This window comes from Rhea pennata, chromosome 1, assembly GCF_028389875.1.
Source record: "Rhea pennata isolate bPtePen1 chromosome 1, bPtePen1.pri, whole genome shotgun sequence".
NCBI classification, from domain to species: Eukaryota; Metazoa; Chordata; class Aves; order Rheiformes; family Rheidae; genus Rhea; species Rhea pennata.
In genome coordinates this window covers 170,107,829-170,126,683 of record NC_084663.1, presented here as the reverse complement: position 1 = coordinate 170,126,683, position 18,855 = coordinate 170,107,829, and the positions used below count along the sequence as shown (strand labels likewise).

The 18,855-nt window shown below is 34.2% G+C and overlaps 1 protein-coding gene across 2 annotated transcripts in view; it reads left to right on the top strand.

Annotated features, from left to right (window-relative positions):
- Positions 1-18,855, top strand: part of NDFIP2 (Nedd4 family interacting protein 2) — a 47,050-nt gene that overhangs the window by 15,675 nt on the left and 12,520 nt on the right. For both annotated transcript variants that reach the window (XM_062566850.1, XM_062566849.1), the window contains exons 2-4: positions 2,334-2,490; positions 3,910-4,037; positions 11,262-11,349. In XM_062566850.1, coding sequence (XP_062422834.1) covers positions 2,334-2,490; positions 3,910-4,037; positions 11,262-11,349 — 373 coding nt within the window. The remainder of the gene's footprint in view (positions 1-2,333; positions 2,491-3,909; positions 4,038-11,261; positions 11,350-18,855) is intronic.

Here is an 18,855-nt window from a genome sequence, read left to right as displayed (position 1 = left end):
CCCAGCAGAGTCCTGGAAGACTGTGAGAGGACCTGAAGTTACTGCCTCGAGGAGAACACAGGAGATGAGACACACGGGGCAGAACTAACAAAAGCTACGATCTGCTCGTGGAACAAATTTCCCTTTCATTGCAGCTATAACTATCTGAGCCGCTTAATCTGCTTCTTGGTGTGTGTGTGTGTGTGTGTGTGTAGTTTTCTTTGTTTGTTTTTGTTTTGTTTTTTAAATATAATGGGATGTTCTGTAAGGAGTGTTGTGGTTTTTCTTTAAGTTGCTGCATTAGTATAACTATGAATTTCAGAATTTCTGAAAGACCTGTATAGCAAGAGACAAGATAAATAGAAATGCTTTCCTGTAATATAAATCATTCAAAATAATGACCAGGACTGTGTCTTTTGAATACACTTCATTGAAGGGCGTAAAGGACTCCTTTGGAGTCTGTGGTGTGGAGTTTTTCTGTTCCCTATGCGCAGTTGCTGTTACAGTTGGTTGCCTTGTTAGCTTTTTTTGAAGGAAAAGTCTTACATGAATGTTCTTTTCCCATCCTCTTGTCAGCTCCATCATTTGTAACTGTTACTAAATTTCAAATTTTAATGAAAATAGTTTTCAGGAAAGTGGATAGAACACACAAAATTAATTCCCTCGGTAATGGACAAGTGGGTATTGAGCAGTTGCATGCTCTTTGGGCAATGAGCTGTTGCCAGTCTTTTTATATGCACTATTTTTGGTAGAAGAACACATTGCCCTCGCTGAAGGGGAGGGCAAAAGATGAGGAAGAATGAAAATAACAGACAAATCCCTTAACTAGACTTTTTCTTCCACTGCTCATAGACCAAGCTGCTGCAGCGGGGTAAGCAGAACTACCCACACATTCCAGATCAGGGTGTACCAGCCATTAATGTAAAAGTATGCCAGTAATTTTCTGTTACTACTCATCTCATTCCTAATAAAATGCCACTTTTATTAAAAAATATATCTAAAACATATTTAAAAATAGTTATATCCATTTCAACACCAGATTTTTATTGTTAATGATACTTAATTTAGAATTGTAACTTTTGTAGCTCTCAGTCAAAACTTTTTCTGACCTGCTTGACCTTTTCAAAATCAGGATTTTATTTGTCGTCTTACTTGCTTTCTGTATCCCTAAACATATTGGATTATTTTGAGGTGATTTTGTTTTTCTGGCCTTAACACTCTAAACAGCTATGCATATTTCTCAGCTGTTTGCTACTTTTTCTGGGTCATTGATGAGACATTAAATGACTTGATTACTCAGTTTCTCTGCACCCTCAACATTCCCTTTCATCACCTGGAAGATGATCTCTGCTTAATTGTGTGTGTGTGTGTGCACACGCACACACATACATATTTATATATAGGTAAAACCTTTCATTGTTGTGCTACACTTTTTTCAACATAGTATTCAGAGGGACTTTGAAAAGTGTTTTAAACTTATTTTAAAAAGTTAATGATTAATAAAAATCAAAACTTAAATGATTTTGTCACTTTTCTAATTTGATATATTAAGAGATAGTATGAGAAACTACAAAATTTGTATAAAACTGTTCTGTTGTGGTGTTTTCTTGTGAAGTATTTTGTATTTTCCCTTGAACTATCTTTTCAGCTTACCTGCCTACTATTGAAATGTCTTATTTCCATGTTTTTCTTCCTATTATCATTAATTTATTTTTAGAAAGATAGTCATAGATTTGTAACCTGCAGAGCTTTAATATACTCTGGATTTAAAAAAAAAATTTTGTGGGAACATAACATTAGTAAAACTTATTTAACACTCCTCTGAAAGTATTTTTTTTTTTTTGTCTGATTAATTTTGTATTAGGTAAAGTATAATGTAAATCTAGCCTTAGTATTCTTGTTACAGATAGGAAAACAATGTTATTCTGTAAGATCTTTTTGCAAACTTGTAAATTAAAATTATAGAACTTTTGTTTCAGATATGTTCAGTTTATTCATCTGAGTTTGTGGGTTTTAACTGTGGATGCTTTGGTAGCCATCCCTAAAGTTTTTCTGTTTTCTGAAAACTATTCATATAGCTAAAACAATCAGAACCATTTTAAAAGAAAGACTAGTTACCAAATTTGAATTCTATGGTTTTAATCAACATACTTGCTTATTCTGATTCTTATTTTTCTATATGCTTAACTGGGAGTGTCCTCTTAAAACTTCATTTAAAAGAAGAAAACATATTTTATAAATAATTTTTGTTGAAGAAGAATTTTTGTTCTAAGTTTGAAAAAGATTCTTCAAATATTGGATTGCTATGTAAAAAATTCTTTGAGTGCATCTGAGATGTATTTATTTACTTTAAGCTTCACAATGAGGATGACCCTCCAGAGTCTTCAGCAGCTGAGCAACCTTCCACTTCTACAGAGCCTCCACAGACTCCTCCGACAGCAGCTTTACCTGAAGCAGATACTTCCCCTCCGCCTTACTGTAGCATAGCAGTAGAAGCAGCTGCAACCTCAGGTATTTTTCCTTTTACATAACAGCTTCTTAAAGAAGAGAATGTATGAATCAGCACTTGGTTCAAAGTGGTGTGGTGTTGTGGGTTTTTTTTTTTTTTTTTTTGGTTGGTTGATTTTTTTCCCTATGCAGACAATTAAGAGTAAAAAAGTGAGCTTTTTGTGCGCAGATCTTTGTCTGGTATGTTCAGAAGCAGCACACTTATTGTTCCAAATTACTAGACTAAATGAATGTTCATTAATTAGTGTGCTACTTAGATTTTATTTAAGTCTGCATGTTGGTTCAGTTCCACATTTAATCTTTACGTCTTAAAGCAGTGCTCCATAATAGACCTCATTAGCAATTTTGATGCGTTTTTGTAAGAAAAAGCCAATTTATAGAACTAAAACCTGTTAAAGGAACATGCCATGCTTAATGAAAATATCAACGTGAAATGCCGTGAATGCATTGTTTTAAATCTCTCGATAGATTTTTTTTTTTTTTTTTCCCTCCCTTTCTCATGAAGTAGTTACTTTCCTTTGGGGTATGGGAGACTTAAACAGGAACTTGGACGTTGCCAGCTATAAGCAGAGTTGCTTGAGGTTGCATCTCCCATGCACGGAGAAAGTGTTTCAGAATCATCTGTGGCCTGTTTTGCAATTTCCCACCCCTGTTCTTTCAGAAAGATACATTTAAGAGCGTAACAAAAGCCATGCAGAATTATCCTGTGTATTATATCTCTCTGGTATTGGCACCTGTGCTGACAAATCTTGACTGTGGAAGGAATCTTTTTGCAAACTGCTGTAGGCTATGGGAAGAAACTCAGTGTGTTTAAAAAAAAATCGTTAAAAAATTATTTTAAAGGTTTTTTATGATGACACTTTACTATTTCAATATATAAAAATGAAGCCTGTCCATTTTAATATAAGGAACATATTTTCAAAGAATGTGGTAAAATTGAAAGTTTGGAACAATTGATTTTCATGGACCAAATGAAGTTAGTAACAAGGCCCTGCTAATTAAGTCCTACCATTACCATGCTGTATTTTTATCAGTATCAATAATTAGCAGCCCTTTTCAGGGTTCATCTTTGCATATCTTTTGTATGATTTGATAAAGCAGCTTTTTGGTTAGAATATCTAGATATGTAACTTGGCAAGTATAGTCTTTGTTCCTAAACATACTAGCTCTTCAACATCTAGGTTAAGGTTTCTGCCTTGAGCAGAAACTACAAGCATCCTTAAATTGTTCACTATTTTATTTTATGAAAATACATTTTATTTTAAAGCTTGTAAGAATTTGAAGTACAAATACTTTTTGTATTCAACAGAGGTTGAATTTGGTGGTAGGTACTTTAAAGCTTAATAGTTCTGTATATTTAATATTTACTATTCTTGACATCTTTCTTGTTTAAAAATGCATAAATCTCTTCGTTTTGAACAGAAACACAGAATGAATTTTATCCTGTACCACCTCCATACAGTGTAGCTACCTCTCTTCCTACTTATGATGAAGCAGAGAAGGCCAAAGCTGCAGCAATGGCAGCTGCTGCAGCAGAAGTTGCCCAACGAGTAAGTGACATGGTTCTCCTTTATTTCAACTTTGTGAAATCTTTAAGGCTAATTTTGACTACTTATAATAGCTTGAACCATATGGTGACATATTTATTAAAATAATAGTGTGATAGTGATTTTAAATATTTTGGATTTTTTAGTCCTTTATAGATCATGCAAGTTAGTTGTAAAATACTGTAAAAAGTGTATTCACTTCTTTCTGAGGCATGACAGCTTACTAAACAACTTTTAAAGCCAAATTATGCCTTTTTGATAGCCTGTCATCTTTTAATTAAAAACTCCTATTAATTTTACTTCTTAGAGTTGTGCTCATTTTGAGTGTTTCAGGTGGTAATAAACTAACAACCGAAGAAGGAAATTCCAGCAGTCTGGAAGGGGCAAAACCTCCAATACTGTAGCTCTTTCAGAAGGAAAGATCCCTGTTTTTCATGAAAACTTTAATATTGAATTTTGAAGAAATGATGTTCCAAATACTATTTACCATGACTTTTTTTTTAAAAAAAGTAAGTTAACTAGTGGATGTATATATACAGTGCTTATAGGTTTGTTAAAATTAACATTATAAAGAATACAGTCTTCAAAGTAGAAAGTTGATATTTGCAGGTAGTATTAAACGTTAGTTTCATTTTGTAAACAGTTGATGATCTTGTTCTTTCTTATCCAAATTCTGGAAAGTGGAGCTTCTAGTACTTCATGTGATTAGCTGTAACATACTATTCTCAAGTTAGATTTCCATGGCTTTCATAAAACACCCCGTGTTGAAATTGTATGTGATTGCAGTTGAGATATTTATAAACTGACTGACTGGGTTATACCTGTCAGTCACAGTGTGTTCAGAGGAGTCTTTGTGATCAGAAAAAATTTATGCTGACCCAGATGGAAGTTGTTACTACTACCATGCAACAATCACAGGCACAAGAGTTTCTTTAAGGTAGGAACAGCTGAAGTTAAAATGAATTCATGTAACATTACCAGTGAAGGTGTTGCACAAATCTTTTACTAAATGTGGCAGTGCATTAGGAACATTTGCTTAGTCAGTTGCCAAGTTTCTGCTATGATGATCTCCAGTTGAATGATTGTAACTTTTTTTAACTTCTTTAGCAGGAGCACAGATTTGTACTCTTTTCATACAAGCAAAACTTTTGCTGAAATACTGATTTGAATTCCAAATTTGAAATTATGAACCTTTAAGCTTACTTGGAACTTGAGCACCCTAAGCCTTAACTTTTAACATTGCCAGTCCTGTGGCACTTCAGATAAGGCATATGCAACTCTTGCAAGACTCCTGTTGCTTTTAACTTTGCAAATCTTAATCATTGTATGATGAAAGTTCTAGGTGTACAGTCAGTCATCTTTGAGCTGAATTTCTTTGGAAAATCTCAATATGGTTCAGCTAATTCCAAGAAAAAAAAAAAGCTAACCAAAACCCACTGATTTTGCCCATGTTCTTAATGCTTTTGTTTTGGAGAACTTTAACGCTTCCATGCTCTGGTTACTGTGCCAGAAATGTCTTTTGCCTTTCTCAGAAACTCTGTCTGATTTTGGCCAAATTATAAGCTTTTCTCCACAGTTCAGAGATATAGCTTTTTGGTAAGTCTGTGGAATTTGTCTTCCCCGGATAAATTTAGACTGCTCACAGCTGTGAAGAGGATGGGACTGCAGATGTACTGTCCACAGAGAACACTTTCAAATGTTCTATATCAGAAGGGGATTATAAGTCTGAAAATAGATATACCTTATGACTGCTCTTGACTACTTTTAGAGAAAGCACTGGACCTGGGAAATGGGAAATTCTCCTGTGCCCTAAAGTAGTTTTTACTATTCTTGGCCTTTGGTCCATAAGGAAGAAGAAAGACACTTGATTCAAATGTTAGGGCATCAATGTAAGTGGAGGGAAAAAGGACAAGGGATGAGGAGTTTAAATCTGTGGGAGCTTAAGTATTATGGGAAGAGAAGTCTGTTTTCGTTTGGACTAAGAGGTAACTGCCTTAAACTGAGGAAAGAAAAATCGGGTCAGGGAGGATGGGACTAATAGTCAAAATGAGAAATGGCAAGGGTATATGCTAAGCACTGATTTAGAGGGAGGAATATATTGAGCTATTTTAGTTAGGAGCAAGAGTGAGAAGGATAATCTGAGATTGGCTGCGGAAGGAACTCAAAATGTGGTATTGGAAAAGGAGTTGAAGTGGATGTGAGAAAATGTGAGCATAGGGAGGGAGGAGGAACACTGGTAGGAGTGTGTCAGGATGCAAGAGAAGACACTTGTAGAGCTGAGGAAAGAAAATAACTGTTAGTTGGAAATTATGCAACGTGAGAAGAGTCAAAAACTAAATGATTAAAATGACTAAAATTCCTTGCTCAAGGAAGAATGCAAATAGGAAAACGGAGTAAAATGAAGGCAAGGAAAAGGAATCTGGAATGGTGGGAGGTAGAGGAGTAGGATATTGTGGCAAACATAAATGTTTGCATAAAGTCTGTCCATATACTTTCTTAAAACATACAGTAGAGCTCAAAATTCAGTAAGTAGGTGCTGATACTACAAAAAAAACCTCCTTCTGAAAAATTGATGGGAAAAACAATCATTTCCCAAAATTACAAGTGTTTCTTAAGGTTGTAGACTTAAGTTAGCATTAAGTTAGTGACAGAAGTCTTTTCAGTGTATCTAAAAGTAACAGTCCTGCTGACTGCTAGGAGTCTCAGGTTTTATAGAATTTTTACTCAACTTGTTTTTGTTTTTTTAAACAAAGAAAATAAAAAAAGACCTGCCCCACAAACTGTAGTCAAGAAACACTTAAACTTGCAAAGTCAAGCTTTGGAAAAAAGTAATATAAGACAAAGCCAAGGGTTTTTTTAGATGAAATTAGTCTTATGTGCCAGTGCAGTTTTAATTGATGCTATTTTAATCACCTGACCATATGATAATTCCACAGAATCTCTACTTTACTTAGTACCTATGATGGATGTACACAGGGGTCAGCTAAAGCTGTGTAAGACTGTCGCCATCTAGCAGATAACTGGAAAAAGAAAAAACGTCGTTTTATAATTGAAGTGGTGGTTTGCCATTCTGAAGAGAAGGATTGTGATCCTTACCTCTACATACCCATGGGAGAACAGATAAATCACTTAAACTTTGCGCTATTACTATCTAATTGCTTTCTCACTTTCATTGTGTTTGAGATTGCAAGCAGTAGCAGCTGCAGACAATGTCAGAATTGTTTTATACAGTTTTCAGAACATACATAGCTTGTAGTTTGAGTTTTCAGCCTTACAACATTAGTGCTCTGATGGCATGTGAACTGTGCTATGACCTATGCCTTTAACTTCTTACATGTAAACTAAGAGTAGTATTTTCCCTTCACTGCAATAGTGTTAACATCTGCAAAAGATTAAATGTCCTTAGGTTATGTTGAGCAATCTATGAAGAAGCTGAAAATTGTTTCAAGGTATATTCTAAAGTGTGCGGTAAAGCATGCAAAAAAGCTGTTCATTGAGCAAGAGAGGAAAACTGTATAAAATGATAGCACATTTAATAAATTGCTTCTATCCTTTTCTTTTTCTGCACAAGGTAGGAATCTTAAGAAAATTTTATTGTTACCTTACTACTCTGTCATAGTTCCTGTATCCACAGATTTTCAGCAATCGAAGCTTAGCGTTTATTGATGTTTTTCAGTGCTTGACTTCCTTTGTGAAGTTTGTCTTAAAACAATAGTTTGAGTGTTAACATGCCTTTTTTATAAAGGCTCCCAGCAAGCTCAACATATCAAAGAAATTGTAACAAGCCTTTGTCATCAGTAGTAATAGCATTAGTTACCTGGCTTTTGATATTTTCAAATTCTCAAGGTCAATTTTGAAAGGTTATTTAAGCAGACAAAAATATTTTTAATGGTTATGATCTGTATGTTGTAATAAATGGCTTTTACTTAATGTTCTACTTTAGTTGCATTTGTCTTATATTTTTCTGTTTTTACATGCTTAGCACGCCCAGTTTAGGGAATCTAGGAGTCTGTTTGATGAAATATTCCTCAGTCCTTCAGAGGTATGGTATAGTTCTCTCTAGTTTAGACTTTAACTATGAATTTTCCTACTGGCAAACAAATGTTTCTGGGGTTCTTCATGCTTTTTTTCCCTCCTTCCTGCAACCATTGACTTCTCAATATTGTTTTATGTGCTGAAAGTATCATTAATTAGTTTTATTTGCTAATTTGTCACTTTTTCTAGGGAGTTGTTTCTTTGTAAATCATCTATATTGCACAACATTATGCCAGTTTTATTATTCAAGGGGTTTCTGAAGACTGATCCTTTCTTTGATTAAAGGTGGTCATCTCGCTGTTAGCCATCCTAGGTTTCAAATTAAAGGAATTTACAAAGCCTGGGAGAAAAAAATGATCCTCTTTTCATAGAGTAACTACAGAACTGTAGTTTGAGAGAAGTTAATAGGTTCAATTTCAATACATGCTGTGTGAAATTTGATGTTGTTTTGGTCAGAGATGTTACTGTGTGGCTTGCATTTATGTTGATAATGTATTTTGCTGTTTAGCTGTTTCTCTGGTGTAAGGAAAAGTAAGTACACATTTTGTGACATGTTTAGCAGATAGAATTGTCCACAGTCCTTAACATGGCTAACTGTCAAAAATCAATATAAGATCGTGAAACAATATTATGTATTTTAGCAATTTTCATGTGTGTCTATTCAAATAATTATTCTAATTGAGAACGATGTATTAATAGAATTATTACTACGGAGTTATGTTTAGTTCTCAGCAGCAGCTGAGAGTCATTCTACATAGCCTCTTAAAATGTGGCCAAAAAGGTGTCAAACAATTATATTTGAAGAAAAATTGGGACAGTTGATACTAATTAGCTCATTGAATAACATTGTGTTGCGAGGGACAGCTTATGCTTGGGGGCATGACCATTGCCCATTGGTATCTTCCATCTACAGGACTATGATCATTAAACCATTTAGTACCAAGTGGTGGATGTACCTGGAAACTTAATTTGAATATGATTTAAAGGTGGAAAAGCCTATTTCATCATTCTTAAAGATTCTGGTAAATTAATATGCCGGTGTTTGGAGACAGTAAGTGGAACTTAGTTTAATGTAGTTCTCCTTTCACATGCAACATGATTAATTACAGGTTGTTTATGCTTACTATGAAAGTGCCTACGTGCAAATGTTTGCTCATGTGTATCCAGGGTTATATATTGACTTGCTTCTTACATGTGTAAGCCTTAGCAATGTGCACATAGAGAAACCTGTTAAACTTGTTACTGTAGTTGAGCAAAATCTTATTTTCCTAAAGAAACATTTTGTATAGAGAGTAGCTCCCTAATTGATACAGAAATGGCAATGTGAAGTGCAGAGGTTACAAGGCAGTTCAAAAGCATGGAAAAAGTTGTTTTATATAGGAGATTTTTATGGGCCTTCTGAAATTTGAATTGGATTTTTTTTTTTCTTTTTTTTTTTTTTTTTTTTTGTTATCCTAACTTGAAAAAAGGAACTTGAGGTAAACATTTCAGAGACAAGCACATGCGCATTGTTTAATGCATTTTCAACCTTTACTTCCCCTCTCCCTTCAGTATTACAGCTGCAGCAAAGTTAGGTGACTATGAAAGCATTAGTTTAGCATAAGATCACCATTCAGGGAAATCTGAAATTATGTAGAATTTAATTACAGCCTCTTAAGATTGCTGCTGCCATTTTCCTGTGTTTTCATTTGAATTATCTGTGTGAATGGCAGTGTTTTTGAAGTAATTTATCTGATGCAGAGTCCTGGATTATTAATCTGGAATGAAAGAAAGTATCTGGAATTTCATGCGTATGTTATGGAGGGTAGTGCTAGCCGCCTTGAGTTTGGCATAGTTTGTTCTAGCATATATTTAGCAGTCATTGCTCCCCTGGTAAATTATTCTTTTATATTTACAAAGGTGAGCAAACATGTCAGTGACATAGCAGATCATTTTGATTTATTTTAAGATCATTTTAGTTATGAACTTAACATGCAAAATAACATTTGATACAGCAACTGAATAATGTGATAAAATCAGAAGTACACTATTTCAGTAGCAATTGTTTGCTGTGGGAAAAACAGCTAAATAAATCTTATTTTGATGAATCTCTATTGAATTATATGTTTTTTATAGAGCACATCTTATCTCAATTCTAACCTATTATGATTAAATGGAGAAAAAAATTGTAGGAAAAGTAAATAAATGCTCATGTTTTTATCTATACTGTTTTACTACTGTTAATCGGCTGTGCTACTTAACTTGAATCATTCTGTCTTGTTTTACTATTGTTCACTTAACTGCAGGAACTGATGTTTTTAATTGGTTTTACAGTTTCCATCAGGCTGTCTTTAAGTGCTCTCATCATGAAAATTTGTTTTTCCCAGGCTACGATTGTGGTCACGTCTTAATTCTGCACAGAAATGTATTTGCAAGATCTACCAAGTCCTGCTGAAAATAGAGTATTGAGAAACAAAATAAATCCATACTTTCAGTGTTTTAAGATCTAGTATTTTGACATGGCTAGAGAAACCTTTAGATTGTTTTGACTGACATTTGTCTGTTCAGTTATGTTTGACTTAAAGTATTGTGATTTGAGTTTAGAAAACTTGTAAATGCTCTTGATGTGCTTGTGCCCTCTAGTGTCATTAGAGACTCCTTGCTTTGTATGTATTCTGCAGTGGATTAGAGGACAGTAGAATTGGTTAGTGCTGTGTTGTTGCATCAGCAACTTGTCTTAAAATACTAACTTTAGAATAAAGTTTTGTCATGTAGTTTGAGAAGCAATAAAAAGGCTTGCCTTTAAGAAAAATAATTGTGAAATCATTCTTTCTAAAAAGATATTTATTTCCTTAGCTGCATATTAAGATATGAGAGAGATAGTAACGATAGAGATTTCTGCTGATTTTGACTGTAAAAAATACTCGTGTCTGAAACTTTCATTTAAGATAATTTCTAGTCTCGTTTAAGATGAGTATACAATATGTACATATCTTTTACAGAAAGTTTTCAATTAAAATCTGAGCTCTATCAGTATAAGCAAGACTTGTTTTATAGATATTAATTCTTTTTCTTTTAAAATGCCCTTGTGTGGACTTGTTACAGAAATGTCAATTCTCTCCTACTTTTAGAAACATAATTAATACTTTAAACCTACAGATAGTTACTCTAAAATAAACTTTTCACTAAATTATCACTAACCTGTAAATCCAGGAAGAAGAGTATCCACCACGGGATGATTTCAGTGATGCAGATCAGCTTAGAGTGGGCAATGATGGCATCTTCATGTTGGCATTTTTCAGTAAGTTATTTTATATCCCAGACCTATTGAGGTATATCTTAACTGTACCTTATTTCTATGGACTAAAAAAAGACAGCTGTGATAAACTATAATAATTTACTGTAACAAATGGATTATTACTACCTGTACACAGATATAAACACTTTTTGTTCCAGAAGTAGCAAGTACGTTGCACTTTTTTCCAGTTGTCAGACACCTATCACAGATAAGAGGACAAAACAAGGTCACAGTAAGTGTTCGGAAACATAGCTAGATTGTAAACTGTGAGTTAGGAATTTTGGTTATGTGTAGGATTACCAACTCTAATTAAAGGCTGGATTAGAAATTGTCAGTCAATTTTTAGGTAGAAGGAATTTGAGAGAGATACAATGTACCATATGAAAGTTGCTTTGGTTAGTGTACTGAATTAAATAGCTGTGGGTGGATTTGTGGGAACAAATCCAGCCATACTTATTTTCAGGTGTAACTAACCACTGGCATATAAAAATACAAAATATCCAGTCTTCAGGTGATCCCTGATAGTCAACAGCACTACTGTAGCACTTATTCAAGGCTCTATGTGCTGTGCACATCTTATCTTCTAATTTAAGTATCGCACTGAGCAAAGTTGAAAGTATCACTGTAAGTTACTTCTAGAAAGAATCTGCCTTTGTTTTCCCAATTGTGTGTTTATTTTTAATTTCTGAGGATGTTTCTCCTTTCCAAAATCTCTTATTTTGCAGCTTTTATGAAAATTTGAGATACATCTGTTCATTTTAGCATGCGTCAGGATGAAAGACAATTGATATTCAGTAAAGTCCCCTTTATGTCTTTTCAGCTTATACTTCATATTAGTTCAAGTTTTTCTTGTCTTTTACAGTTTGTTTAATTATTGAGGATGTAGAATATGGAAGTTTCACAAATTCTTTTTCTTGTTGGTACAACATACTTGGATAATTCAGGATTTTCATTTCAATGCACAGAAGTATGGGGGTATGCAGCTACCTTTTATAGCAAATGTATAAATAAAGAGACAAAGCGAGTTTGTAGCCTGACCTTTCTGTAGTTGGACCATAAAAAGGATATGTTCTTGCGGGGAGGAAGGGGAGAGCTTGGCTTAATTAGTCTCTTTCCTTTTCTTCCTCAGCCCATTTGCTATAACTGTTTGTGTTCAACCAGTATGGGTTCTGCATTGTGTGAACTTGCTTCGTGCTTCTAGAGCCTGCTTCAGGCCTTCATTTGTGCTGCATTTGGAGGACAAGCAAATAGGTTGTCAGCAGTGAAACTTCAAACAAAAATTTTGGTTCTACTATAGTTAAGTTCCTAATCTCAGCTGAAAATGATCTTGTTAGCTTGCATCTAGGAACAGACAAGTAATAAAAATCACTCTATGCAGATACTCAATTAAGGAAAGTGAAGGCTCTAATTATATACAAATGTTTGACCAAAAGTGCATGCCCAGAGCCTTTGTACACACCTTCAAGAATGGAGAAGTTGACTTGGATAAACTAGTAGTTTTTCTTTTAGTTTAGCCAGTTAGCTGAGACTGCACAGAGCACTTTTTACATATTTTTCAAAAAATTCTGTAAATCAAAATTTTTCTTACCTATTTTGAGACTATATGTCCATCCAACTTTGCTTTCCTTTGAGTGAAATGCATAAAATGAGTAACCTTTCCAATTTAAATATATTACAAGATATTAATGCAAGCATATGCTTAATTAGTGTCTATGTTGACTATTATAGAAACCAGTTACGTATGGAAATTTCAATAGCATACCGTTCATTTGTGTTCATATTATGACTAGTGTACAAAACCCTGTAGGAAGTAGACCTATGATACTCTTGAGATTTTTTTATTAGAAAATTAAAAAGCTAAATGAAAAATTAATTTAACTTAGCAAGAATCAATCTTAAGTGGGAGTGTGTGGGTAGTCCCATTTCTATTTAAGGGAGTAAGAAATTAAAATGAAGTTAAATGTCTTTCACTTGTATATGGGGGCATTTTAAAATGCTGTAAGCAGAGGTGACTGACTGCCGAGAACCTACAGTAAGTTCTCACATGTAGTTAGAATGCAAGAAAACACTATTAGGCGTTGTGTTGTAGTGAGATGGTCATGAGAAGAATGAGCTGTTCTAAATTCACTCTCCCACCTCCTCCTTTGACTGTTATGTATAGCATTTCTAGAAAGACTATAAATCTAATGAGGGAGAGAGGGACCTTGAGGGGCTTTTTTTGCCATAGTTTTAAATATAAAACAATGCAGTGAACTCTTTTAATTTAACTGAAATTTAGTTTTTTAAAAAAACTTTTTACTATTCTGCTTGTTGCAATCGACTAATTATCATTACATGCCATCTAGTGGTAGCTGTCTATATTGCATAAAATTGCTGTCTTGCAGGCCATCTAGTGGCCAGGTCTGCGGTATGTTTTTGGTCTTTGAGAGGGGGTGTTTGTATATTCAGGTTTTTTTGTTGTTTTGTTGTGTTTCCTTTTAAGAAAAAACATATTCCCTGGTGACACAGTTACAAATAAGAGTTGTGTATGCACGCTATGAACTTCTTTCCTATCCAGGTATGAACTGGATCATAAAGTACTATTGCAGTTAGCCTAACTGGACTGACTGAGTCACTACAGTCAAAAGAAGAAAAGCCCTTCACATGAACAAATGTTTTTAATGTCTTTGTGTTTGCAAAATGACTCTGTTTTGTTGTTGTTGCTGTTTTTTTTTTTTTTTTTTTTTTTTTTTTTTTTTTTTTTTTGGTGTTTGATTTGGAAATGGTGGAAAAATCTGGAAACAAGTTAAATATACGTAACATCTAATTTATCTCCAGCGTGTACTAAAACCATACTTTCAGAAAGTAGTTTCACTTTTGAAATCTTTGGCTGTGTTGGCGTGTGAATAATTTGGTGTTTGTCCATTTCTAATTTAAATGAATATATTTGATCAAAGGCAGCGAATTACTCTTATCAGACCACTTAATATAATTTGTGTATTATGTATTTTAGTTGGATATGCCATATATAGCGTAGTAAAAACTTTTCAGAATGTAGTAGGAAGCACTTAGTAGATAACTTTCTCAGAAGGAGTCACTTTTTGTATACAAAACAGAACAGGAGGAAATCTTTAGCTGTTTTTTTCCATTTTGCATACAATTTTAATGATATAGTAATTTATGCCCAAATGGATGTGGTTTGTTTGGGTTTTTTGTGCTTAGTCTGCTCATAACAGAATTGGAAAGGAGGTATTTTGGGACAGTGGTAAAAGGCTTATATGATTTTTCTCTCCTATATAGTGAATGCATTAGAATATAAATCAGCCTTTTCACCTCTGGACCCCACAAGGAGTGCAGAGATTCTCCCTATACTCTAGAAAATTTGAATATTAACTGGAATCTCTCAAAGAGTTAATCATCACTTCAGAGTAAGGAGAAAAGAAGGGAGAATACTTTTTGATCAGACAGGTGTAGTTTAAGTTCTCATCTGGAGATCTCATTTATTCTTTTTGAATTGATATCTTGGCGATTTAAACGCTATAACTGCAGTTCCCACCAATAAAATTCATAGTGTGGAGAAACATTAATGCACATTCTGTTCCAGATGCTATATTGGAACAGATAATATCCACAGCAAAACTTGCAAGCTAATGTTCGCACCATTTTCAAAACTAGTGGACACTTCAGTCTATAAAATATGTACAAACTAGGGAATCTACCTGAAGTTTTAATAAATATCAAGGTATCTACCTGAAGTTGAGAGGCTGAGTTTTAGTGCAAGCTCGGGGTGAGCACAGCCTCCTATTGTGTGCTTCCTGAAGAATACTACTTAAGCATGCTCTAAATTTCCTGTGAATTTAAAAACCTGACTTCTAGATGTCTGCAGTATGATTGTTAAACAGGTTTCCCTTAGTCATGCAAGAGGAGCTGAGAGGAAATCATTTGACTAAAACTGCTGCTGTTGGGAGGAGATAAAGCAACCATTTTGGGAATGCCTGTTTCCCCCTGATTATCGGGGGTGCCTGGCTGACCTTCGTACACAGTCACCTAGCTTCTTTTTGCAGAGAAATTTAATTTCTCCATGCATTTTGGATGTAATGAAAAATAATTGGAACAAGAAAACTTCCAGTTGGGCTTTAAGGAAAAAGAAATTCTCAGCAAGGATAATGAAGCACTAGAAATAAAATGCATAGGGAAGTTTTGGAACATTCATCACTGAGTAGAAAAACAAATTAGACATTCTTAGGAATAGCATAGGTATAGCTAATCCTGTTCTCAAACAGTGAAATGAAATAAATATAACTCTGGACCCCTTTCAGCCCTGTTTTCTCTGACTCAGGTGTTCCCCCCCTTAATTAGGTCTTGTCATATCTCCATAGCCTTATTAAACTACTTGAAGCTTTTTGTTAAACTATTTGAAGGTATTTTAAGGGAAAAAAAAATCCTAGCTACTGAAATTTTTCATTCAATTTGAGAATAGTCAGAGACATGCAGAAAGTTAGTATTCAAAGGCTGGTGAAAACAGGGTAGATGAAGAAAATTGCAGCATTTTGTATCCAGGTTTTTAATATGCTGTTAATGCCATATGATTTTGGAAAGAAGCATGCTGTTTCCTGCGATATTTTCTTCCTTTCAGAAAAGATAAATTGTGCTTGCTGTGATTGAAAGCAAATAGATTGAGTTTCTTTTGAGACTCGAAACACACTTTTTCTGGTGAAAATACCAGATCTATAAGATGGATATTTTTGATGAAAAAGTTTACTTAAACAGTTATCTCCTTTAGAGATCACTGTTTTGTATTTTTCTAGTTCTCTCTTTTTTTCTCCTATGCATATATGGATGCATGTTCATGCATGCAATTTCTACTCCAAACATGCATATGAAGGGGATTCTTTTTAAATCTTTCTGCTAGTTCACATTTTAGACTCCGTTTAGAAGATAATGCAATATACCACAGAGGTTTGAAACTAAATATCAGGCGCTTAAATCTTAGGTATTTTTATACTAATTTTACTGCTGGGATAACTTTTGATCAGATTCTAAATACATTTTTTGTCTATTGAAGTTCGTAGCACCCTATTGATCATCAGCAGACTTAAAGTGAAGCCTTCAGATAGGAGGAAAATTGTTTCCCAGTTCAAGAATGAAATAAGTTCTGCACAGCAGTAGGGAAAATGATTTCTAGTAATGCTTTAAGAATTGAAGAGTTTTTATTACAGTATGCTTATGCCAGGTGTGAAACTCTGTTTTCTTGGTATTAAAAATAAGAAAAAAATATCATGGGACAAAGAAGTGGTCATAGTTGGATTTTGTTTATATAGTTACTATTAGAACCTTTATACAGGCTTGAGCTGTGGCTAAAACTTGTAACCAGCACAGATCTTCAAACCAGTTTTATTGGCAGGTTTTCATGGTACTGCTTACAAACTTAAGACAAGTGATTAAGGTGTAGCTGTAGAAAACTTAAGTCAAAAAATCAGCAAGTGAAACAGAATAACCATTGTGGGGAAAAAAATAGATTAATTCTAGTGTGCTTGTAATTATTGTTACATCTTGTCATGTATTTCAATCCATTAAAAAACCTACTTGTATAAAGCAGTTTAACATAGTAATAAACTAGATTTTCTTTGTTTACTGCAAATTGTAGGAACATAGTAAAAAGATCCTTTGCAACTTAATGAGCATTGGCAAAAAGCAAGCACAGGTTTGTTCTCTAAGTGTTAGGAATTTTGCTTTTTTTAAAAGAAGCAACATTAACAAGTGTTAGTAAACTAGTAATGACAAAATACAGCTTCGTATGTAATCTTTGCCTTTCCCTGTAGTTAGAGGATGAAGGACGGCAACAAATGCAAGCTTGTTTTCTAGTTAAATAATTTTACTCCAACTGTTTTAGAATTACAGATAGCTAAAAGATTTTTATTTCAAACTTTGATTTCTGATATCAAAAAAAAAAAAAAAAAAAAGGCCTATGCTCACTGCTGTCCATCAGAAGAGTTTGGGATGTGGAAATAGCTCATGAGTAGCCTTATTTCCATGGACAGATTATAAGCATATTAGACTTGGAACGTTTGAAATATTCTATGTTTTTGTGTTTCAGCTGGGATTATTTTATTGCAACTATAAAGAGAAATACAAGTCCAACAGAATTATTGTGCCCACTACATTAGATATCAAGAGGGTTTTTAAATAAAAAGTCTATTCCCTTCTACCCCCATCACCAAGCAACTTCTTCCTCCAGGTTTGTTATGAGTTCTGTTGTGGTTAGGAAGCAACCCTAATGGCTGCATTCTTTTTATGTAAATTACATTAATATACACTTATGCATGTGTATTTTCTCTCTCTTTCTTGTGTGTGTGTAAAGAGGATGAGTAAATAGAAGTAAAGAATATTTTTTAATTTAAAACAAAGATGTGGTTACACCAGCTTGTCAGACTTTATCTCATGTTTGGGAATGACTGTCATCTTTATGATAATCTGTATTAGTGTCAGATCAGGAACATTGTCTGTACAAGAGTGTCTTGGGAAGTCTAAGTGGTTTGAAGGAAAAGGTAGTCTCCTTAATAGCTGAAGAGCATCGTTTAAATTTTGAGTGGATGCAGACAAAAAGTAAAGGGCTGCGTTGGTAGCTGCAGGAAACTCGCACAAAGACTAAGTCATCTCTGTGTAGTAGATATGTATTTCGTATATATATATTTCATTTTACTAGTTTCTCCCCTGGCCCTCTCATTCCCCTTTTTTTCCTTCAGCTTTGGGAAGAAACTTATGCTATGGATTCCATAAAGCAATAAAAGGATGAAAATTATGGACACCTTTTACTGCTGTGATGTCTCATGGCTTGGGATAGACAGGAATTGCACAAATTATTTTTGGTTATTCTTACCAGATGCAGTGTGGGCCGCAAAGCTCAGGGAACTTGCCTGACTGACCACATATTCCTGGACAGGAAATCGTGATAGAAAAAAGAGAGTTAGATAAGGTTAGTCTTTAGAGGAAAAAAACCAATTAGGATATAGATAAAAGTCTCATTTGATGCAGTCCGTCTAGAAGCTGGAGATATATTTATGATGGAAAGGAAAGAATTTTGTGACCAAGCAGTGTGAAAGAATGAAAAGATGAAGAGTTTGATGTTGACCATATTAAGTTCACGTGACATAAGGCAAATGTTGGAGAGGCTTCCTAGGATGATGATTAGATTTGGATGGAAGTAAAAAGTTCCGCATTGCTGAACTTAGATCAGGTACCCATAGCAGAATTTTTATAGTGGATAGATACAAGTTAAAACTTAAGTAGTGAGATTTTTCTTCTGTTTATAGCTCATTTTATTTGAGATTTGTGAACTTGCAGTTTACAACTTTGCAGTTTATGCTTTTTCTTTCTTGCTTTCATTGTCTGCTTACAACTTGATGGACAAGCCCACTGATTTAAGAGAAGAAAGCTGTTGTGAACAATATTAGAACATACTGTTGCCTTTCAGGAGTTGGGCAAATAAATAAGTATTAAATATCCACCTAATATTCTTCCAGTCACTTT